The following is a 25,186-nucleotide window of genomic DNA, read 5'->3' on the forward strand; positions in this document are numbered from 1 at the left end:
TGGAAAATGGCTGCAATGAAACAAAGAGTGAAAAATTTAAAGGGGTCTGAATACTTTCCGTACCCACTGTATATGAACACAACTCTCCAAAGGCCAGAATTTATCTTCAGCTGTTCTATTAGTGATGTTAATTGCCATTGCAGATTCTGATACAGGCACTAAAATGCATGCAGATGATACTGCTACCTACACATACTATACTTAGATGAGACTTCATGCAGCTACTGTTACATAAACATAATGTATACAGATGATAACGCTATATACAGTGGGGCTCAAATGTTTGGGCCCCCCAGGTAAAAAATTGTATTAATGTGCATAAAGAAGCCAAGAAAAGATGAAAAAAATCTCCAAAAGGGATCAAATGATAGATTAGACATTCGTATAATATGTCAGAAAAAAATAATTTCCATCATTTACACATTCAAAATAACAGAAAACAAAAAAAATGGCATCTGCAAAAGTTTGGGCACCCTGCAGAGTTTATAACATGCACCGCCCCCTTTGGAAAGCTTAGACCTGACAGTGTTCTCAATCATCGTCTGGAAAGACCAGGTGATGTCAATCTTAAGGTTTTAAATGCCCAGACTCATCTGACCTTGCCCCAACAATCAGTACCATGCGTTTTTCTAAGCAGTTGTCAAGAAAACTGAAACTGAAAATAGTTGATGGTCACAAAGCAGGAGAAGGCTATAGGAAAATAGCAAAGGGTTTTCAGACGGAATGTAATTTAGAAATGGCAGTCCTCAGGAACAGTGGAAGTAAAAGCAAGATCTGGAAGACCAAGAAAAATATCAGACAGAACAGCTTGCAGGATTGTGAGAAAAGCAAGTCCAAACCCACGTTTGACCATCCAGAAAGACCTGGCAGACACTGGAGTTGTGGTACACCATTCCACTATAAAGAGATACTTGTACAGATATGGTCTTCATGAAAGAGTCATCAGAAGATAACCTCTTCTACGTCCTCACCACAAATATTTGTGTTTGAAATTTGCAAATCAAGCCTGATTCATTGTGGGAACAATTTCTGTGGACCGATGAGGTTAAAATAGAACTTTTTGGCCGGAATTACTAAAGGTACGTTTGGAGAAGACAGGGCACAGAATTTAATGAAAAGAACCTCTGTCCAACTGTTAAGCATGGGGGGGGGGGGGGGGATCAATCATGGTTTGGGGTTGTATTGCAGCCAGTGGTACAGGGAACATTTCATGAGTAGAAGGAAAAATGGATTCAATAAAATGTTCAGCAAATTTTGGACGCTAACTTGATGCCATCTGTGAAAAACTTGAAGTTAAAGAGAGGATGGCTTCTACAAGTGGATAATGATCCTAAACACACCTCCAAATCCACGGTTGATTGCATCAAGAGGCATTAACTGAAGGTTTTGCCATGGCCTTCACAATCTCCTGACCTCAACATAATTGAAAATCTATGAATAGACCTTAAAAGAGCAGTGAGTGACAGCCCAGAAATCTCAAAAGAACTGGGAGACTTTTAGAAGGAAGAATGGGCGAAGATACCTCAAACAAGAATTGAAAGACTCTTGGCTGGCTACAAGAAGCGTTTTTTAAGCTGTGATGCTTGCCAAAAGGGGCAGTACAAGGTATTAACTCTGCAGACTGCAGGTTGTTTTCTGTTATTTTGAAAGTGTAAATGATGGAAATAAAATCTAACTTTTTGTGACATATTATACAAATGTCTAATCTGTCATTTGATGCCTTTTGGAGATTTTTCCATCTTATATTGGCTTCTTTATGCACCTTAACACAAATCTTTACCTGGGGTGCCCAAACTTTCGAGCCTTACTGTACATTTACTGTATGCAGATGATACTGTTACATACATATGCTGTCAAACTTGTAGAAGGCACTAAAGGAAGCAAAAATGTGTAAGTATTGTGTCGGAATCCCATGCATGCAAGAATCTTAAGTATTTAAAAAAAATGAGTATAGGTATATCTTGCATGAGAAATTGCCCTAATTTTATTTTGTAATTAAGTAATTTTCTTCTCTTTCTTATCAAACTATTTTATTGCACCGATGTCCTCTAAACTTGTTGTGTTGTTACAAAAAGTTTTGCCTGAATTAGTTCTAACCACTATTGCAGTGCTGTTAATGTTAGTGCTTTATAAATTATCTTAATGACTCAGATAATATATGTAGGAAATACCACGTGTTACACAAACAATAACTGCTTTACCCAAGTGACACAATAAACCATGACTGTGTGACAGTGAACCAGCATGCGCAATACTAGGATCCTAAAACTGATATAGCTAAATGAAATGTAATCATTTTTAATTTCATTATTTACACCTCTAATTTTACCGAGAAATCTCTGAATGTCTTCAGTAAAAAGGGCCTCTTGCACATTTCTTACTTTTTGTTTTCATTTTGTGAAATAAAACTGAATTGGTGTTAATATAGCCTATGAGTGGATCGGAAGTTATTCATCAAGGAATTGCAAAACCTGACGGGGACCTCAGCTATACACCATATTATACAAGCCATGTCATTATGTGTTTATTTGACATACAGAAGTACGAGGGATCTGCCATATCAGCCTTCAACAGACCTGAACACATGCTCATCTATGAAACATGTGAGTATTGAAACTTCCAGATTGCATTACTATGTCAATATTTCATCAACATGAAACTCATAGGGTCCTTTGATTACATAATATATGTACAGATGAAATACACACACTTACGCACACAAAGCCTTGGTTTCCTTACCCTCATGGTCATTTCATATGAATCAATAAAGCACTGAACAGTCAGTGGTTTTTCTCAGCTTGTCCAAAACACTAGCCCTCTCTGGCTTGTATTCACAAAGACAGGTAGCTCCTCAGCTGGTGATATAGTTTTTGCAGCAGAGAAATAAATCAGACCCTTATTAAGGGTGTGGATTGATCCAATCAATCTTTTCACCACAGGAGGAGTAAGACTCCATTTGAGCTCTGTATGGGGTGAGATGTGCCTTTGCCTGGGCTGTGAACCATTTGGATAACTAATAATAATTATGTGCATTTCTAGATACATTTTATTTTGCTCTATTTTATGCACAATTTAAAACAATTGTGCAGTGGAGTGTCATTTCTATGTGTGAAGTAAACCATCTGCAGCATATCCACCACCCCTAAATCTGCTTAGCTTGGATGGAGCTCTCTGCTCATCCTTTTTAATTATCTCACTCTGTCTCTTCCAGCAAACACATTCCAATTTTCAATCTGTACCATTCCTATCTTTTCCCCACCCCCTCTGCCTTCTGCAGGTCAGGCATACATCTCCACTCATTGCTGAGTGAGCACTGGGGGGTAGGGTTAGAGAGACAGAGCACAGATCATAATGGCCGGCCAATTATCAGCAGTACAGGGGGTTGGGGAGTTGGGAGGAGTGAGAGATTATGGGAAGAATGGATCAATACACCAGTCCGTTTCTAATGAGGGACAGAATTGGTCCAAGTCAAGCAGATGGAAATCCTGCTCAGCCTGGGGGTGGTCTTTCTACACTGTCTTTCAGCAGGGTATCAGGTTTTTGGTGCTCCTTTGTACAACAGCACCCCAACAGGGGAATGACTGCTATCACACTGGATCAGTGATATTCAAATATTTACAACATTTACTGCATTTACTGCGTTCAAAGTGTTTCTCTCGTGCTCTCCTGATCCTCCCACATTCCACTTTCTCTAAATATTTCATACATCACTAGGGGCAGATTTAGAAGGGCCTGAAGAATAATGGCTGTTTGTCCTTCACCAACCTCCTTTTAACCACCCACAACTGCCAGAACAGGACAGTAAATCCTACACCTCACCTCACCCACTCACCCTGCCCAGCTGTGTGCTACTATGCACTCACACAATATGCAATATTCTGCTTACATTAAAAGGAAGCAAGCTTAAATTGCTAAACAGCTAATAGTCACAGCTTTTTTTCCGAAATGGTGACTGGAATAACACTAAGCAACTGTTCAGCACCATTATTAAGCCTTTGGTACTGTTGTTCTTCTCCAGTTGCTTCACTATTTTCTACATCTGCCTCTCTTTTCTTTTTTTTCTGAGGGGCCTTGTGTTGGGTGGGGGTGTTATTTATGGCTGCTCTGTGCAAGTGCACACGCACACGCACACACACATTGAAAGGGCAGTCACACTGCCTGCAAGCATGATTTTACAGCCCTGGGAGAAATGAATGGTGGAGGAGAGAATAAGGACAGAGTACAAAAGGGGTAAGCCCTTAGATTTACAGGTCCCAGCAGTCAGAATGCAAGCCATGTAGCAGCACACATTTTAAAGCTTTTTCTTTTACCAATCACAGACAAGTAAGACAACTGGCTTCATGCAGGAAGCACATATAAAATGAGTACAGAGAAGGGGATCATTGCTTGTTCCTGTTTAAAAAAGAATGTGTGCAATATGTGAAGGTTAAATTAGATGTACTGTGTGTTGTCCTGTGCATTATTATTGTGTGTTGTTATGATGTTTTTGTATTTTATTCTTCTTTTCTCTCTCATGCTGGAACGGATGCTGGTAACTTCAATTTCCTTGCGGGAGTCATCCCAAAGGGATTAATAAAGAGAAGTGTAAGTCTAAATGTACTGCCTCCGTATCAATTAAAGGTGAGTGTATGTGTGTGTGTGTGTTTTTTTGTGATAGGAAAACTATAGAATAAGGCACGTAAGCAATTAGCCTTATCAAATGAGAGTGTGTATTTGTTCAGAGATTTTACTCACTTTTGCTTAAATTATTTAAACTATTAATTGATCATCAAAATAGTTGGCAATCAATTTTCCGGCAATCGACTAAATGAATAGTCAGTTAATGAATCAGTTCTATTATGACAAACATATAATGTTTTGTACTAAACTTTAAAACTTTAAAAACATGAGACCTTTGGACCTCAAATGGAGAAGTCTCTCCCATAGCCAGAGGCAAAACAAGCAAGGCAAGGATGGCAGTGTAGTTGAGTTTAAATGTGTTCCATTGACAGCGAGTATAACAGCAACTCTAACCACATAATGACTTAATGGGGAGTGGGGTGTACTTTTCAGTTTATACTTTTCATTAAATCAATTTGGGTGTAACAGCTCAAGTAAACAGTGTATAAGTCCAAAAGGGCAATGGAGCACCTACATGATTTGCTATATCCCATTTTCAGAGTCCTCGTAACACACTGTTTAAAGGTGGATTTTACTTTAAGTGTTCATGGAAGACGTAAAATGAAAGGCATAAAAAGCAGCAGTACACCCATTACTCATTAGTAATGAAAGGGCGCTGTTTCCTCATCATGTCTTCTGTAGATGTAAGACAAAATACGCCTTTTTTGCTATAAGTGTATGCCACATAAACACAACAGACTGATGCCAATGGTATGTGTGTATATATAAAACCATTTTTGTGGGAGGTAGTACGACAGCTTGTATTTGGGTTTCAGTGTTTTTTACTGTGGTGCACACTGCCTCTAGTGGGAAATACTGTAAACTGGCAGGGAGATTCTGATGCAGCAAAATGCATGGTCAACAGGCCTGCATGATTTGGGAAAAAATACAAATAATTTTTTTAATCAGATATCACCCTTCTCTGCCACAATTCAAAACAAACTGGCAGTGCAAAACCAATGTTATAATAGTTTTGCATTTTTCCTTAGTTGTTATTTTTATTTCGTTTTGACTTTTTGTTGCCAAATTCTGTTTAGTTTTGATTAGTTTTTAAAGCAGTTTCGCATGTTTAGTTTTATTTTTTGAAAATGCTTAGTGCTAGGTTAGTTATTATTAGTTTGTCTTTTTGTAATATTGATTATTTGTTGGTCAGTAATTCACAATGATTTAAACTTATAAGTTTGTTCCTATCTGGAGGACAATTAAGTTGTTAAAAACATTGTTTGACTGTGTATTTTTGGCCCATACTGTGTGGTCATGGTTAAGATAAGCTTCTGGATGTCTATAAATCAAAATATGCCAATACTGTTAAATGATGAGACAGAATTTGGAATTTAGCATAGCCTCCAAGGGCAGAGGAAGTGGAAAAGCCAAAAGAAGGAGGACAATGGGAATTCTAAGAGTTCTAGCAGTCAACACATAATAACAAAAACAGTGTCAAACTGTCCTCCAAGCCAGCCAAAAGCAAATCACACATCTTTGCCTGTGTTTTTCCAACTACCTGTATTGTAAATCAACCAACAATGGCACTCAACTTGAGAAGAAAAAAAAAATCCTCCACGTCACATGTAAAAGGTGTATTAAAAGAAATTTAGTTTTGGTTTTATACTCTTAATTACGGTATGTTGAAATGTTTTACTGACCTGTTCTCTGAACTGCTCCTGAGACAGACAGTCGGTCACGTTGATGCAGCCCAACAGACAGCCAGTGGGGTAGTCTTTGGGAAACCTGGGCTCTGCACAGAAACAAGGGAAATCAAAGATCCAATAACATGCTCAAACTTTGTGGGAGTGGTTTTCCAAGATGTGTGCATTCAATTGAACTAAACTGTGACCGATCGGCCTTAAAGGATTCTTAAGGCTAATACCGATATTGTTATTTAAATATATTCCAATATATCGCCTGACACATATTCATTTTTTAAATCCAGAAACAAGTACCAAAATATAAACAGATTTCCCTAACAATAGTTTTTTGTAGTTATTTATGAGTTCTCACAAAAATAATATACTAATTTGTTTTGTTGTCACAACAGAACAGAGGAAGATTAAAATATATTAAAGTTCTGATAAATAAAATGTATAAAAATACAAACTTAAGATAGGAAATTTAAAGTTCTCTGAACAAAAACACACACACAAAAAAAAAAACAGGGACGTTGTCTGATGGACAAACTATGCAACGCCAACACTCATAACTGTCTGTTTTTATTTTGTTTTGTTTTGATGTATAGGTCGGGCTCTAATCTAGAAGCTCATCACTTCCAGTATTCATATTCTTATATCCTGATGTGCTGTGTGCAGTGTGTGTACCTTTCTTGTAGATATGGCGGTAGATGGCTTCAACCTCAGCAATTTCCTGAGGAGTCGGCTTCTTTGCTGCAGCAGCAATCCAAAGACGACCCCGATGGGATGTGTACCAAGTCCGCCCCTCAACCCTAGACAGACACACACACACACACACACACACACACACACACACACACACACACACACACACACACACACACACACACACACACACACACACACACACAGTTGTCATATGAGTTTTAAAATGTTTTATTTTTAAGTTAGTACTGCAATTGGTTTAATGTCAAAGCTAATTTGGGATTTAAATTGCTCCTTACCTCTTGATGCCTTTGATCAGCAGTGAGGCCCACGGCTGGTGCATGCTAAGGCACCAGCCCCCGTCAGACATCTCCTGAAGGTTTTTATCTTGCAGCCGCAAGTTGTAACGTTCTTCTCCTCCCTTGACCTCTGCCGAGCTCTTTCCCTGCTTTAGATTTCTCTTGTAGCTTCCACTGCCTCCAACATCCACCCACTGGAAAGTGCATTCATTCATATCATTTTCAGTAGTTGATTCAGTGTGAATACTATGTGCACAACGTTCATGATGGAAAACAGTACAACGCAAACTCTGGATACATGTGGAAACAGCTGTCAATTTCAACCCATTTTACTCAAATTCAATTGAACAATTATACAAATGAGAAATCTATAGGGGTGGAACGGTACATGTATTCGTACTGAACCGAAACGGTACGGGCGTTTCGGTTCGGTACATGAATTTACACGGAGATTACACGGCCTAAAAATGAATAAAACTTGTGTGCAGATTAATTATTGTAATGTGGAACTAGAGCCGTTTCGATATTGGAAGTACTGGAGTTTATGGACCGATCGGATACCATGTAATAAAGCCCTAAATAAAATCTACGTTAAAATATTTTATTTATGTTCTTTTTCTGTTATAACTGACTGTCAAACTAGAAGAAAAAAGAAAGTTCTGTGGTGTTCATTGTTTGTGTTCGTTCATGTTTCACAAAGAGTTTAACCTGAGCCAGACCGACAACAAAGATAGAAATCATATCACATCCATACAGGAATAGGAGTATATAGCTGTTAAAATAGACACACTGGTATCATATATGGAACAGTACTCGGTATTGGCCGATACGCAATTTTAGATATCAGGAAGCAAAAAATGGTATCGGACCATCTCAATGCGTAACAAATGTGATGCGGAACTATCGTTAGATACGCAGGTTCTAGAGACACCTAATCTGTAGCCCCGCCTTAGCTCGGAGGCTAGCTGAGCTCCGCCTACATGCAGTTCTTTGTCAGGTCAATGGTCCAGTGAGTGAGTCAGAAACATTCCACATATTTTGTTATTATTCTATGTAAATTGCACTTTCATAACCAGGAGATTCTGCATTTTCTGTTTTATAACTGATTGTCTTATTTTGATTACAAGTTCCTGATGGAGTCTGGCGATTATGTGAAGTATTTATAGTTTACATCTTACTTTCCACATTTCCTAAAACTGCCTTCTACATTTTTGTTTTGCTTTTCCCTCCATTGTATTGAACTTGTACCGAACCGTGATGTCTAAACCGAGGTATGAACCTGTGTACCTGTGTACTATCCCGGCCCTAGTAGTCTAAAGAATAAATATATGCAGTTTTGAAAACGTACCACAGGGTGACACCCTAGTTCCTTCCAGTATAAAGAAATGACCTACCTCTGGTGCAGACTGCATTATGTTAGGGTTGACCAGCTCTCCAAGGGTCTGCCTTCCACCTTGTCTTTCAGAGTACATTGACGATTTTGACGTAGAGTCACTGTTCATAGCCATGAGGGTCTCATCCAACCTAATGTGTTTTCAAAAAGAGAATGTCTTTAGCATGACTACACATCAAAAATCTACCCTTGCAGCCTGGTTTCAAGTGTTGTCAGATTGGCTCACTTGTTGTGGTACTCGTTAAGGTTGTTTCCCTCATCAACCACTTGTCTGCCAGCAAAGTCCAACGTGATCTTTCGGTCCTTGCGAGAGGCATGGCGAAGTTCTCTCAGCTCCTCTTCCTTTATCCTCAGCTTTTCTCGCTCATTGGGTGACAACCACTGATTGGATTCAGTGGCAAAGTAATCCGACTCATCATCCAGAACCTGCGTTCTCCTGACACTGGAGTTTAAAGGGGAGGGGATATAAAGAGGTAGTATTGTCACCGAGTTTCATGATTATCTTCTGCAGTACTCAAAAATGTCCAGTTAAAGTGTTGACATTGCACACCAAGTGTGTTTTATGATACCTATTCTTGTCATATTCCAGCAGTTTGTCTTTATGCTGGACAGCCTTCTCCAAGCCAGCCTTCATCTGGGCCTCTTGGTGAGGTAGATACTCTCTTTCTCCACCGTCTGTCACCGAAACAAACAAAAAGCACTGATCCACGTCATTATTTCATTAATTTTAGTATTTCAAAATTCTGACTAGTTTTGACTCTCACCTCCCAAAAGCTTCTTTCTGAGTTTCTGGCTTTTGTTGGAGTCTCGTTGCAGGATCTCCTGCTCCTCTCTTGTGCAGACCTGAATCAGAGAAAACATGTAAGCAAAGAATTCTAAAATTAACTGACATACAAATCTCTCCACTCAATCAAAAATTAAAAATAAGGGTTGTCAGCACCACAAGTAGATTGATTTAAAATGGAACTGAATTTAAGGACCCAAAACTCTTCCGTACCAGACTTCCACAGAAGAGGCAGGGTCCTGAGCCCTCTTGCTCACACACGATACGACCACAGCTGATGCAGTTGTTGATAAGTTTGTGCTTTTGGGCAAGGCACTCACAGGCGTGTCGCCCTGGGAATAAGATGGACAGCTTGTCTTGTCCCTCTTTAGCATAGAGATTGACAAACTTACTTTTCTTCTTTGTTGAAGAAGTACTACTGTTTTCCTGGGCCTGGGAAAGTAGTAAATGAAGAGATGAAACCAGACGAGAGGAAAGAAACAGATTAGCACTGCAACAAAAATCAAATGGATCATCTCCAAATGAACGTCATGTCACAGAACAAACCGTTTAAGCCAATGTGAACTCACCCTCATCAGATCAATGGGTGTTTTGACAGCCTCTGGCTCTGGTTCTGTTTGGCTCATAGTCATCGCCTCCTGTTTGTTACGGCCTTTGCGTTTAGACTTTTTCTGGGTATCTTTGGACATGTCTTGTGAATCTAGACAAGTAGAGCAAATTACCGTCAACAAAGAATGTAGATAGCGCATTCAAGAGAAACTTTGATATTACAGTAATTATATTTTCATTCAGTGGACATTTAATCATAACTATATATATATATATATATATATATATATATATATATATATATATATATATATATATATATATATATATATATATATATATATATATCTTGCACTGTAGCTTCATATTAGGTTGGCTGGGAGGAATTTTATGTTCAATCTAAATCAAAATACATTCCATTGGCAGGCGGACAATTAATAGCCTACCTGGCGAAGAAAAAGATTCCTTGTGAAGGATAAGACTTGAGGTATCTGTGGCCTGTCTTTGGGTCTTCTTCCATTTGCTGAGGAACTCATTTATGAACTGCCCTTTTCTCCCATCTGTGCCCTGTAGGAGGTCTCCCACATACTCCTCAATCTCGTCAGCATTTCCGATGGATAGGATGTATCTAGACCGCCGGATGAAACAATTACCATTTTATTTAATAACAATTATTGTCAAAGTGGATGTTAAAAACATTAAAGAACAAAAGAAGAAATACCTATACACTGCTTTATACCTGACTGGCCTCCAGCAATGTGTAGTGGTCTGCTAGTTTATTACTTCCTTTACATCCAAGAATCGGTTTGCTAAGTGTAATTTATTGTTGACAATTTTTTTCGCAACAATTTAGGGTACTTCAAGGCATGATGTTAACTGTACTATTTCTCTCCCTCCTTTCGATAAAGAGGTTCGTTCAGACTTTTTACACATTTGCTTTTAATGGGTAGACAGGCGTACAAAAGAGCACCATTTATGAATATATTGCCCCTAATTTTACTTATCTAATTAGGAAATAAATGTGTCTCCTCGTCCCAAACCATCTACACAGGTTTGCTCAACACTTTGCCCTTTACTTGAAAAACATGTAAATAATAATAATGTTAATAATGTCTGTATAGAACAAACCAGCAGTGAGTGTGGCAATAGTTGGTTGTCTTTATATTTATAACCTTTATTAACTAACCAGCACCTGCAAATAATGCCGGGTGTTTTTGTGCCTTTGAGAAATGACATGACCTTTAAAACATGCCACATTATTACCAGGCCATTTATTTCAAATACTTTCCATCATTCAACATTTTGCATGTTTCCCAGCCTTTTAAATCATTACAAAAGTCAAATTACAAATTAATAAAAATTCTAAATTAAATTAGATTTGAAAAAAACAAATGCTAAAATAAATAAATAAATAATTGAAAATCAAATAAGAAAGTAAATAAATAAGGGATTAAATACAAAAGAGATAACAAGCAAATAAAAACACATTTTATCAATACATTAATGCCTACGTGTATTTGTGTAAATAATAAAATGGATACAACGTTAGCGTTATATCACCCAGGATTTGTCACCTCGAAAAAATAGGATTAGGAAATTAGTTAGGGAATGACATTAAAGGTTATCCGTGAGCTAACATCGTATATAGCTAGCATAAGACACCTACCCAACGGTCTGCCTAACGTCACCTGCTACTGTAATGAGTTAAGGCCAAACTTATATACAGTAGCTAGTTGCATACAGTCTATGGCCACACACACACACACACACACACACACACACACACACACACACACACACACACACACACACACACACACACACACTTTAATTTATCGATTTAATCACACTAGAACTTAGCTAAACGCAGTTACGTTGACGTAACATCACCGCACCATCAAGCTATCGGATGTTAGCTTGTTGACGCACTGTCTATGGTCTATGGTCAGTACTACATCTGTCAGATTTATGCTAACTAGCGTTAAAAATACTTACTGGACGATGTCTTCACATGCCTCCAACCCAAACTTGTGGTGTAGCTGGTCCACACACCACTCCAACAAAGCCTCTGACATTTTACCTACAAATACTTCACGCTGATTACCAAAGGTTTTGTTTATGGCGTGTTAAGCCAAACCTAAACCATGAATGCGTTTCGAGTCGGCGAGATAACACAGGCACACAAACAAAGTAACTGCGTGGCATCGGAGAATCCCATCCGGAAACAACCCGTGCTGTGGAGTAAGGTTCCTGCCAAATAGGTTAGTGAACGAACCATAGACTCTATGGAACGAACAGAACGAGCCGTTATGTCGTCAGGGATCATAGATACATTATAAATGTCTGTATCCATTTAGTTAGACTCAACTGTCCATGAAACTATTAACCATTTAGATCAGTGTAGGTGCGTAATTGGGTGTAACTGTTCATTTCCGTCACTAGATGGCAGTTTTGTAATGCAGTGAAATGCAGGCGCCTTCAGCTCCTATTTTTCAAATAGTACCAAATTATTTCTTAAATAATAAGATGGACGTTGCATTGGATAATGCTAGCTAGCATTTGACAGTTTTAAAGTCTAGCCTAAAATAAATATATGCATGTAGGCTAAATATATTAGCATCAATTACTAATGCAGCAGCAAGAACTGACTTTTTAAATTGTATTGACAGTATAGGGAAACAATGTGCTACATTTTCATTTAAAAAGAAATGTACATTGTGCAACTCTTTCTGGTAGAATTTTTCTTTTTCTTTTTACAATACCATACATACATAGTTGTACAGTCCTATTTCTTTAAGTAATATCTGGAATTTGCTTTTAACATTTGTGGAATGGGTCAAGTGATGTGCCTTCTAATTGCTTAAAAATTGATTTCTTGTCTCAAGGCTATAATTTCTGTAACTTGTTGGAGCAACTTTCTTTTTAAGTGCAATTCCGTTTTTACAAACTGAGATGTAGGCTAGCTGTACTGGAGCACTCTTGTGTTTTATTTACCCAGAGTAGTTTTTAATCAGTCTGTTTTTATTGTCAAGTCAACTTTATTTACATACCACATTTCATACATAGTCAAATGCAACCCAATGTGCTTTACATAATGTCTGATTCAGTTTAACATTGAAAAGGTCAATGTTATCATTTGTAGTCCAAACAGAAAAATGTGGATGGAGCAACAGTATACACACTTCTGTGTAGCAAGAGAACATTTTCATATGGTGTCCCCATTTTCAAATAGAAAAAATACATGTATATGTGAATGTGTCAAAGTACAACAAAAAGCATCATACAAAATTATTCTGACCTTATAGTTTTCATTAATTAAAGGGGAACTATGCAGATTTTTTAGATTTATACTTTAACGGAACAGCTTTTGAGTCACTGGAATGGTTGTACTACTTTTTTGGGGTTAAATGGTGTTCATCTCACTCCCCCCTAGCGCTTCTGAGCAGAAAAACCAACCCTTGCAGCTTTTGGCTGGCGAGTCGCCGGACTCAGCATCAGGAAGTATCACGTGATGTCAGGTGTCACGATGTAATAAATTGCTTCACGGTACTGCACACACATGCCCATTAAGGAACCGACTAACAAGGTAGAAATTGATTTTTTTCAGAGTTTTTCGCACTATCATCAAGTCTGAGCTGGCAAAAAAGAAACGTAGGAAAGCATTGTCAGAGGAACAGAGAAAGAGGAAACTTCAGATTGAGAGCGAGGAGTCAGACACAAGTAAACATAGTAATAATAATGATAATAATACTAATAATAACTTCGACTTACATATCACCTTTCACAAACCCAAGGACGCTTAACAAACAGGGGTGGGGGGGGTTAAGTGGTCTAAGGTGTGAGGCCAGTTCCACAAGCCTCAGTGAAGAGCTATGTTTTAAGCTGGGGTTTTGAAGGTTATAATAGAGGAGGCAGAGCGAATCGCAAGAGGAAGCTTGTTCAAGAGCGATGGTGCACTGACACAGAAGGCTCTGTCACCAAATGTCCGGAGCCTGGAATTACGGACAGCAAGCAGGTCCTAGTCAAAGGAGCGCAGGGACCGTGACTGAGTGTATGGGTGGAGCAGATCTGTTAGGTACTTAGGTGCAAGTCCATTGAGAGATTTGTATATCAGTAGGAGAATTTTATATTTGATCCGGAACTTAATTAGCAGCCAGTGGAGCTGCTTCAGGATTGGAGTGATGTGAAGTCCAAGTTTTGTGTGGGTGAGCATCCTAGCCGCAGAGTTCTGGACATACTGAAGTCTGTCAGTAGACTTGCTAGGCAGACCAAAAAGGATACCGTTGCAGTAGTCAAGTTGGGAGGTGATGAAGGAGTGGATGAGGGTCTCAGCTACAGAATTGGAAAGCCACTGTCGGAGTCTGGAGATGTTCTTGAGATGGTAAAAGGAAGTTTTATTAGTGTTTTGGATGTGCTGTTGGAAGGAAAGGGTGGCGTCCATGACGACGCCCAGGTTGGGTCCTTGAGGGGATGCAGAGAGTGAGCAGCCAAATATCTATTCCTAAACTGTATGAGGAGCTCTATAGATCTTTTCAATGGAATTCCATTGCTAGGCAACAGCCTGGCACCTTTTTAACTTTGTGTCAGTTGATGCCATTCACACACTGTACACTGCAACAGGAAATCAACTTGGTTCCATACTGTAGAATGTTTATGTTTACATCTGTGAAAAGGTCTGAAAGCACCCCTTTAATCAAAGTAAAAATAAAAAGCAACAATCAATAAGTAAGTCCAAGGAAGAACATGGTTATGCGTAGGACAATAATTTGTATAGGAAAAGCAACTTCCAACATCGCATAACTGTTTTGGATCTATGAGTACAACAAATACATTTCAAGACAAGATAAGTGGTACAAGATAACTGGTTTTATCTGGAGTAGAGTTGAGAATAGATGCATTTTAATGAACAATCATACACAGGTAACATAAAAAAACACAGCTGCATGCATTGTTAGCAAATAACACTACTTAAACAATGCTATTACAGCAAATAGCTAGTACCAGTATTTTGTTTTAAATAATTTTAAAACCATACAAAAGATCACATTTAGATGTTTTTCTTTAACATGCCATTAGGCTGTGTAATATAAAGTCAAAGGCTGGTCATTTTACACCACCATAATGTAGGTATAAATTTAACTTTTTATGCATTACATTTCACCCGAAGTCCTCAATTTAACTTTGCGTTAAGTATGGTTAAATATTTGGTGATATACAACTCCCATGCTAATACACTTAACTGTATCCAAATTACCTCCCCATGAAGTTACCGTTTTTAGAATTCATACATGTAGTTCCTGTGGTCTAAGACAGTCCACAGATGTTAGCAAACATGAACATCTCTCTCCCAAATCTAAAAAATAGAAACTCATATTTGTGATGTTATCAAGTACAAAGTCCAGAAGTGCTCCATAGACAATGAATTGGGAAAGATGTTAAAGATGACACTAACAGCACCCAGGGGAACCTTCTGAATGTATGGGTACATTTTCTGTCTCCAAACGGAGTACTACAATAGAATAAAGCTCCTTTAAGTATGAAAAAAAAAAAAAAAATCATTCTCTCAATCATTATCTAGGGAGCAGTTGCAGACTTCATACTCCATGATCCCAAATTTAAGACTTACTTCTCTGGTTTCTGGCTTTGAGACGGAGTAGCTCATGTGCGCAAACATTGCGTACATTGCATTGATTGAACTTTCCTAGGCCATTCATTCTTTATTTGGGAAGTGTTTCCCTTTAAGTGAAGAAGTCTTTTGAAATGGCCTCTACAAAGTTTGGTGCTGACATGAGGATCCCAATCGTGCAGAGGGTAGTAAACAGGGAGAAAGCCATGAGACAAAGCCTGTCGATGACAGACGCAGCAAATTTCCACTCGTTGCACACTAACTCGTCCTCGTCTTGGTCACGGAAGCGCTTGGCAATAAAGTGCACCTCGTCCAGGATCTTGGCCAGCTCTGGTTCCACTCTGCAAGCTGAGGAGCTGTGACCTGCGGGGAGGAGCACCTCATCCTCACCTGCTCGTCCAATCAGACGTCCACAGAGGACCCCAGAGTCACAAGAGGTGGCAGCTGTGGAGTAGTGGATGCTCTCCAGGCCACGCATGCCAACATAAAGCACGTTGCCATTGGTGGATTGGGAGCCTGAAGTGCTTGCATTGAGCTCCACGCTGGTCAGACTGTTCCGTGGAGCCTTGTTGTGACAGGCTGAACGCACTCGCTCCTCACCTGGGCGTTTCATGCGCAGGAACCAGGCGCACCAGTTCAGCAGGATCACACGGGTCTTTGAGATCAAATAGTAATGATTGAGAAATGAATGAAATAAGGGAGTTATGAACTTTCAAGAAATGAAGAATACATCCACCAAAGAACATACAGGCTGTCTTCAGCTTCCATCTTCTAATTTGTTTGGCTTACCACAATAACTTTAAATTCAGAAAAGCCAAATCTGCTTAACATTTCAGAAAAATGCTTCACTCGTCACTGCACTTTTCCTTAACTGTCCAATCACAAGGAAAAACTGATTATAGCATTGCCCCATAAAACACCAGTTGGTGATTGGTGTCAGGATATACACCTTCACATTCTTTCAACAGTTTAAGTACGAAAGTATAATCATTTCACTGCAGAGGGTATATTAAACTACAGGTAACCACTCTGAATTGTATTGTAACATTATTTGACTGTAAACTTTATCCTTATGTTGTTATGTCAGGAGACCTCATTTTTCAAGAAAGAAAAACATTTAGTGAAATATATTAGCCAGACTGAATCCTTCTAGGTAATTTCTGCATGTATGTTTTTATATTTTAACAACTGACTAACTAACTAACTTTAACATATTCAAACACCTGAAGACTGCTTAGTACATTCCTGCCTGTTCAGGATACCTGGTGGACACGCATACACAAGCAAATGCATTTTAATCTTAATAAACCACAGGAAATGAAGTCAAATTTGCTATAACCTAATACAAAAATCAAAAACAGCATAATAAAAGCAGTTGTCCACAGTCTTGCACAATGTGCTCCACAGTCAAGTGACTAAAGTGGTGTTAATGGGATCTTTGAATACGTCACGGACAATGTTTTAAAATGAAACAACACTCACCCACTTTGGCATCTTGCTTCCATCAGGGTCATGGTGGTGATATTGTAAGACGAGAACTGTGGCGATTACTGAGAGACCCACAATGACCATGGTAGTGGCAAAGTATTGAGCTGGGTAAAGAAATAGAGGAAACAATAAGAATGGAAGCAGAATGTTGTGTCATGCAGGTAACATTTCAAGAAGACATCGTAAGGATAAAATAAAATGTTTCAGTGATAGGAAAAGGGCTCACAGCTCAAGAGAGCAAAATACCCTTCTTGCCTTGAGCACTCTTCTTACTTTATGTGTAGGAGAAATGGAAAGGTACTTTTTAATTTTGGTTTCAAACACAGTGACTTGGATCTCTATATAAAAAACTGCTTAAACTTAGCTACACTTTGATGTGACAGAACTCCTGATGAAACATGACTACACACATTTTCACCCGCATCTTCCCACCCATAATGACTTCTTTCAACTTTAGCCTGGCTTACCTATTAAAGGGACTGAGTCTGATGTGGCGGGCATAATCTCTGCTACCAGCAACATAAAGACAGTCAGGGAGAGCAGGACTGTAATTCCTGGGAAGAAGACCACATCTCAGCAAGAACTTCACAATAAAACTATTAGGGGAATGAAAAGTGTTCAAATCACACACACAGGACCCCATGCTTCTTTGATGTTGAAATCTTCTACAAATATGCACAAGTTGGGTTTTATATTGCAGTCAAAACACTTTCATCCTTAAAAAGAAGTTGGTAAAATATGCAAAAGATTAAGTGCGCTAGTCGTGTTAGTGTTTCCAGTTGCATTATACATAGCTATTTTCTCTTGTTCAAATTGTGTTCTTATTGTCCTCAAATACATTCAATGCAGTTGTATTGCCTTGTATAATTCAGCTTTGTTTCAAATGTATGCTACTCATCCACAATGGGGTACTGGAATGTATCTTACAATAAGAATTGCAGAGCTGTTGAAGCTTTTAATGAGTCACAATCACAGACTACATTACCTGAGAAGTCCAAGCACAGAAAGACAAACAGGTTTCTTCAAAACACCAGAGCAGAGTTTTCACTAATGGGCTGGCAACGCTAAGCCACCTTACTAGACAAAACTTCTAAGCAGGATTTAAGAGTCAAATAATTAACGGCAGGCATGCTGATATTTGTTTGACACCTCTGAAAAACATGTAAGCGCTGCCTTTATGTTTTCTTATATATTCTTATATCCGTGGACCTAGGATGGGCATGTGAATCCTTTTAAATGAGTGGTTTATAATAGCTGATGAATAAAACTCTGCAGATAAAGACTTTATTCTATGCAAAGCTAGATACCACACAGGTAATGTGGTTTTGCTTTGTGATTTGAATGAACTGACAACTTAAAAAAATAATAGAATTGAAAAATAAATGTGAAAAAAAAACATGGACACAGTATGAGGAATCTTCTAATATAAACAAACCTTTACAACACAAAAATTTGCATGTAGTGGCCGGGTTAGCTCAGTTTGTAGAAAAGGCGCACATACAGTATATAGAGGTTAACTCCTTGATGCAGCAGCCGTGGGTTTGACTCCAACATGCCATCCCAGTCTCTGTCACAATAATCATATACAATATGTGATGTTTTAGGCCTGTTGGCAGCCATCCATTTAAAATCTAGGTAATGGCATATAAAGAAACCTTTTTTCCATGTCCACTAAACTTTCTCAGTGTGCACTCTGGTAATATTTCTGTGGTCCAATGGTTGTCATTCCCAACGCTACTTTTACTTTTATACTTAAAGTAAATTTCCAAGCCTCTAATTTGTTACTTTAACTTGAGTAAAGAAGTTAAATCAGTACTTCTACTTTAACCAGAGTATTTTTTAACACAACTATCTGTACTTCTACTTAAGTATGGGAAGTACGTACTTTTGCCATCTCTGCAGACTATGAGAGTAAAGATTCACACACAATAATATTCCAATATTCTCTAAGTGAATCATTTGTGCATTTTGCAAACATAATTCTCACGACAGTCCAGTTTTATTGAAATTGAATCTGTGAATGAATGCTGCCAAGAATATACATTTCTCAACTTGGGTTCATACATTCTCAAATAATAAAGTCAACGCGTAGCTGGGTTGATATACGGACTTTATCTACAGTAGATCTGTTATACAGAATAAACGGACTATAACTCATGACGTGTGCCTGATGTGTGCTGTGAACTACAGTATAAAAAAACCTTTCAAACAGATTTAGGGAGCATTAAGATCTACATAACAGCGTATTATACTTGGCATGAGCAATTCTTTGTTCTGTCTGTGAGTTAAAAAACACTTGTGCAAAAACACACACATCTGGGTCCGAAGCACTGGCAATGACAGAATCCAGCTGTAATGCAAGACCCTTATGATTTGAAAAGGGTACAAACTGCAAATATCAGAACCCCCACTCCCACATACAGTACACACACACATACACACACACACACACACACACACACACACACACATATACATACATACACACACACACGCACGCATCAGGAACATACACACACACACGCATCAGGAACACACACACACACACACACACACACACACACACACACACACACACACTGCCTTACGAGCCTGTGTAATTTATGCATGAAATTGGCTCATATAGTCAAGTCAACTGTAACAATTAAGATGAGGTTAAACCGGTTTCTTGGCACACTGACGTTAAAGTCAGTCACTCAGTGCTGATTATCAGATTACTTCAGGCCACAGAGGAAGTGGATTAATGAAAAAAACTTTTTTCACAGAATAGCAGATTACTGGGGAGACAAATGGGCTAGGACATAAATGTATTGTAGATGGAGAAAAAATCGGAGAATAATACAAGGGTTGGCTCTGTGTCAAAACCACTTGGGCTATAAAAGATTTAATTTGACAATGATCTCATTTGTGTTCAGCTTTGTTCTTTGAACTGCAATAAACCACAGTCAAGTCAACATTGGAGAAAGCCATGCAGTTCGTAAATATTTTGTCAAATTGTAAAATATAGCAGCATTCAGGGTTTCAAAAGTTGTATTATCGTTGCAGTGAGAGGTGCTAAAAAAGCACTCAAATCTTGTTATTAGGCTAGAAAAAAATGTAACAAGATTCATATGGACTACACATTTGAAACATTGCTCCCCAACAGCAGCCACATAGGTAGGCCAACAGAAAGAAATGCATCTCTGCATTGCATACTGGCGGGGTTGTTTCCCCACAAATATTCAAGTATGCTTGAATATGATAAAATATCATATATTATAAATACTGCCCTGTAGTGTGTGTTGTGTGTGTATTCCCAACCCAGTGAGATCTTCTCCCCAGAGTCAGCAGGCAGAAGGAAGACGAGCAGGGCCAGAGTGGAGATCAGCACACAGGGAATGAGCAGGTTAAGGCCGTAGTAGAGGGTCCGTCTCCGCATCACCAAGGTGAAGGTGACGTCAGGGTACGGCTCCTCGCAGCAGGCATAGAAGCGCTCGTTCTTCTGTCCTGGAACCTCTGTGAGACAACACAAACAACACGGTCTACTCTGGCTGGCAGAAATTAAGTGAAATGTTGTTGAGAAATCATGATTTTCAATTTTAAATATCAATCCTCTACGCTTCACAAGCCCCTGGCCCACTCCTACCAACAAGATCCCACTCTCCATTGGCGATGTAGCCGGTGATATCCGCCTCCAACATCTTCAAGTCCAGAGACCAGCCGCCGTATGTCCAGGAGCCGAACTTCAGGTCACATCTCTGGACATCAAAGGGGAACCAACGCACGTCGATGTAGCAGGTGCTCTTAAAGAGCCCTGTGGTGGTGATAAACATGAAAAGACTTGCTTGTATATGTACTCTACGTTTCACTTGTAGAAGGTTGCTGAAGAGAGTGACAGAAATGGATGGGGTGATATTTCAAACTCTAAAGAACTCTGGATGAAGAAAGCAGAGGAAGGTTTAACAAATGACAGCGCCCAACAGCTATATAGGCAGCAAGAAAGCTACGGAGACCAAGTGCCATCCATCCTAAGGAGAGTAAAAAAATCCAATATGAAAATGAAATAAAAGAGGCCGGTAAGCCTTCAGGAGAGGCAGGCACCAAACAAATTTACATCCATCCCTAAGAAAGATATGAGATATCAGCAGTAAACAAGGTCTCTTGCCTTTCTCTCTTAGTGCCAAGAAGATGATAAACCTCAGCAGGGACTGAATAAAGATTGGGGCGCAGGAAATACAATGAACCCTGTGACAAAGACAAGTTATAAGGAAATAAATGGAATGTAAATTGCCTGAAATGACTCAAAATACACTGATATAAGCACAATACGCCTTAAGGTTAAAGTCAATGAATTTACAGTACACTGTATAGAATACAAACCAATATTCAAATGTAGTAGCCTACTAGCCAGTACAGTGCCCATTGAAAACATGCTTGTACAGAATGGGCTGATTGCATGGCATCCTGTATTGTACTATACTTTACATGACCCAACATCATGAATTAACATTAATTAATCAGTACTAGTTAATAATCTCAGACAGATAGTGCTGTTTGTTGTGTGTGTGCCAGGCGCTACATGTGTTGTGTGTGTGGTACTGAAACGGAGTGGCGATCTAAAGATTTAAGAATTGAGGGAAAAAGGTTTCTTTACTTCTTGCGTTTAGTTTTTTTTTTCAAAAAACAACCTCTGCTAATTCTTTATGCGGGTGCTCTGATTAAAAGGAAACATTTACCATTTTTAACTTGCACCCTTTCATGCGGTCATCGCCCCTTTGTGTGACAGACAGACGGCCAGACAGACAGAGTCTTCTGGATAGTCAGATTCTTGAGACAAAGAAACTACATGTGACTGACATCATCCTCTGGACATGCGCTGGTCAGTTCACTTGTGCCAAACTAATGAAACCCAAGTTGTTAAACATCCTTTTCTCCCATTCACAGGATCCTTTCCTCTAGTAATTCTGGGACCTCACTTTTAGAAGTACCAATCTGCAAGCCAGGGACTATTACCCATTTTTCTCTTAAGTGATAAGCTTACAGTTTTTGTGTTTATTTACCTTCATATCTGCAATCATCATTTAATCATTTAATGCAGTTGTTTTGAGAGTGATAAGTGACTGTTTTGGGCCAAAATAGCGTTCAATGAGTAATCATTTGGAACGAAGTTGAGATGCAATTTACTTGTAAGAGAGGCAATCAATCCACAAGAAATTCAATGATTTGGCTATTTACGGTTTTATCGATTAAGATGCTGATGCTAGGCAGTCCAGCGCTTTTGTGTGGTCAGAGAAAAAAAGGGGGAAGAAGAGCCTGCGAGGGAGAGCAGTAATCACCAGCTTAGCTGTGTCAGGAAGGCCTTCTATTTAAATGTACTCCCATGCATGTGTGTGAGTGTTTGTGTTTATCTGTTTATGTGTGTGTCTTTTAAGACCACACAGTCTGGCAGTAGTGGATCAAAAGGGGCTTGTTTACTAGTGTACTAGTGTGATAGGGATGCATTGTTTGGAGCATATGACATTAAATTACTGTTACTGGGACAAGACCATTTGAAACACAAATTGATTATAGGATACCTGTTAGACAATTTGGTGAAAATCCACATATTGGCTTTCCCACTCAAGAGTTAAATGAGAACATGAACACCACTCTTATATTTCTCAGTTAAGTATAAGGCATCGGTTTGGTTTGCTCAACTTAGCTTAGCATAAAAGACTGGACATGGGGGGGAAATCAGCAGGCTAGCTGTTTAGTCCCTTTTCAATTTCAATGCTAAGCTAAACCAAGCCAAGCCAAGACATGAGAGTGGCATTGATCTGTTTGTCCAACTCTCAGCAAGAAAGCCAACACACAGTTTGCATTATTTACACATTATTTTATGAAAACATGACCGTTAATGAATACAGTGTCAGCTATTGATTATGGTTTGGTAATCTGATGTCTTGATTTATGTCACATTAAGCACAGATTCTGATACAGGGAAAACTTCATTGGGGGGTTAGCACTGAGGCTGAAACATGTTTGTTGGGCGACAGATATGGCCGACCACTGCTGTACAGAAAGAAAGAATGAATCTGCGCAAACAAAAAAAATTTATACCACAACTGACAGTACAATGAGACAATATCTGGAGCAAACAGTTATAGTTAACACCCTTAAAGCTGCAGTGGAAGAAAGCAAACCGACGCCACATCCTGAGACTCTCCCTCTCCACTCCGTGTCGCAATGCATGCACAGAGCAGCCAATAGGAACGCTCTCCCTCTCTCTGAAAGGATTTTTACTGGCCAAAGTCACCCTTCACTAACTACATTTTCTAAAGTGTGAATACAGAGCCAAGAGGAGGTGCAGGAGTCTATTTTTCTTTCAGACCACTTGAATTATAATATCCTGAAAGAGTATCCTGGAATTATTGTCCAATGACGCCAAAAATAAAGTGCCTACCAGAGCTTTATTAAAGTCCAGCAACTAACGTTGTAGTGTGGATGTTTAAATTGCCTGCCCTCGGCTTATGTCTGTCTCTAATAGACAGGTTCCAGGTGTGGCTTACTGTACATCTTGTTTTACCACACTATGAATTTAGTTGGATTTTGACATAATGTCATGCCATTAACACCATACTCTGGTTATGGTTGAAATAGCTGTCTAATGTTTTATTAAGTTTTATTATGCATGATTACAATTGATTTTGGACTTCATTTTGTGTTTCTTACCACTTAAAAAAAAAGCTGTAAGTATAACTGAGTGCTCTGGAACTCATCACATTATGTACTCTATATATTTGTTAAAGATCCTCTAATGTGCATTTTCTTTCCAACTCTGGAGTTAGAATTTAACGTTTAGTTATGTGATTTGTTTAAAAAATGGCAAGTTTTTCCTTTTGATATAATGTTAGTTTGGCTGTGAATATCAGGTGTTTCCTGAGACAAGTAGCATCTGTGACTATTTTGAAATGTGTTTGTGTCTTTAATTAAAAAAATAAAAATAGAAGAGGGTGGGAGCAGTGATAGAACTTCTAATAACTCTTACCTGGAGGTAAGTAGGTACAGGTGCCTGAGGAGTCAACCAAAATGTTGGTGTGGAAAGTAGCATCAAATCTTTCATCAGCACTGTGGACAACATGGAGCTACATCAGTGATTACTGCAGTTATCTGTAAGGAAAGTACAGCTTCGGAGGAAAACATTTACACAAATTCACACACTGACATAACCTTTGCAAAAAACGCTATATATTATAAAGAGATCTGGTGCAAAACTACAACTATTTCTCCAGCTCAACATTGCAGCAAGTACACAGCCCACCAGGAGTCACAACTGATGCAACATTTCCCTGGAGATGGTTATTCAGTGGGTTACCCTCATTCTCCCCTGCTACCCACAATTCGCTCCCTCTAAATGAACTCCCCAAAGGTTGGGGCATGGTTGAGCTGAAGTTGAAAGCCAAAAATTAATTGCAGCAGCGTCTAATTCTAAGAGTCTCATATCAAGGCTTTACTTGGAGGGACAATGGCAAATGAAGTACAATTCTTTGTGCCCTCATTGGTCAATGGGAGTGTCTCCAATGTGATTAGTTCAGATCTTTCTTTTAAATATTGATAAAGGTGTATAATAATTGGTTATCACAATTATTTCTTGATTTTAACCATAACAAATTTTATTGTCATATGAAGCAGCCATGAATTGCTTAAAGGCTATTTATCCATATTACATCTGTATTGTGCTGGAGATCTTCTATTAGTCCAGGACTAAAAATCAAATCTCTGTATTTTCCGGTTGAATGGCGATACATGATATATACCACCATACTTTTTTACAAAGTGGGCTAAATGTTAAGTTTAAGGTCAAAGCCACTTTTCACAAGCTCTTTTATTAAAACAGATTGGGATTAAAATTAAATGCAAAAACAAGGTTTCCTTCCCAGATTGAAAATATACAGCTGCAAATTGTGTTTACATGAAAATGATCTGAAATACATAGCTTAGGATATCTTTAAAAAAAAAGGATCTCTGACAAAGCTCCTTCACACGTTTTCTACAACAGTAACAGACTGATTAAAAAAGTTGGGGGGGGGGGGGGGGGGG

The 25,186-nt window shown here is 38.8% G+C and overlaps 2 protein-coding genes across 3 annotated transcripts in view; both read right to left on the reverse strand.

The window, feature by feature from the left end:
* The window catches only part of trip4 (thyroid hormone receptor interactor 4), an 86,374-nt gene extending 64,787 nt beyond the window's left edge, over positions 1-21,587 (reverse strand). The window contains exons 1-12 of one of the 2 annotated variants that reach the window (XM_034881072.1): positions 21,583-21,587; positions 12,010-12,103; positions 10,461-10,642; positions 10,035-10,165; positions 9,679-9,897; positions 9,446-9,524; positions 9,251-9,356; positions 8,908-9,123; positions 8,683-8,812; positions 7,289-7,482; positions 6,972-7,096; positions 6,303-6,394 (exon numbers count right to left, since the gene is read on the reverse strand). In XM_034881072.1, coding sequence (XP_034736963.1) covers positions 6,303-6,394; positions 6,972-7,096; positions 7,289-7,482; positions 8,683-8,812; positions 8,908-9,123; positions 9,251-9,356; positions 9,446-9,524; positions 9,679-9,897; positions 10,035-10,165; positions 10,461-10,642; positions 12,010-12,089 — 1,554 coding nt within the window. In that variant the 5' untranslated portion in view covers positions 12,090-12,103; positions 21,583-21,587. Of the gene's footprint in view, positions 1-6,302; positions 6,395-6,971; positions 7,097-7,288; positions 7,483-8,682; positions 8,813-8,907; positions 9,124-9,250; positions 9,357-9,445; positions 9,525-9,678; positions 9,898-10,034; positions 10,166-10,460; positions 10,643-12,009; positions 12,271-21,582 lie in introns of those variants that run through there. The other variant, XM_034881063.1, reaches the window with a different exon arrangement.
* The window catches only part of chrna7a (cholinergic receptor, nicotinic, alpha 7a (neuronal)), a 28,141-nt gene continuing 17,653 nt past the window's right edge, over positions 14,699-25,186 (reverse strand). The window contains exons 5-10 of the mRNA XM_034881123.1: positions 24,135-24,214; positions 20,754-20,921; positions 20,429-20,623; positions 17,596-17,682; positions 17,123-17,232; positions 14,699-16,295 (exon numbers count right to left, since the gene is read on the reverse strand). Coding sequence (XP_034737014.1) covers positions 15,753-16,295; positions 17,123-17,232; positions 17,596-17,682; positions 20,429-20,623; positions 20,754-20,921; positions 24,135-24,214 — 1,183 coding nt within the window. The 3' untranslated portion in view covers positions 14,699-15,752. The remainder of the gene's footprint in view (positions 16,296-17,122; positions 17,233-17,595; positions 17,683-20,428; positions 20,624-20,753; positions 20,922-24,134; positions 24,215-25,186) is intronic.

This window comes from Etheostoma cragini, chromosome 1 (assembly GCF_013103735.1).
Source record: "Etheostoma cragini isolate CJK2018 chromosome 1, CSU_Ecrag_1.0, whole genome shotgun sequence".
NCBI classification, from domain to species: domain Eukaryota; kingdom Metazoa; phylum Chordata; class Actinopteri; order Perciformes; family Percidae; genus Etheostoma; species Etheostoma cragini.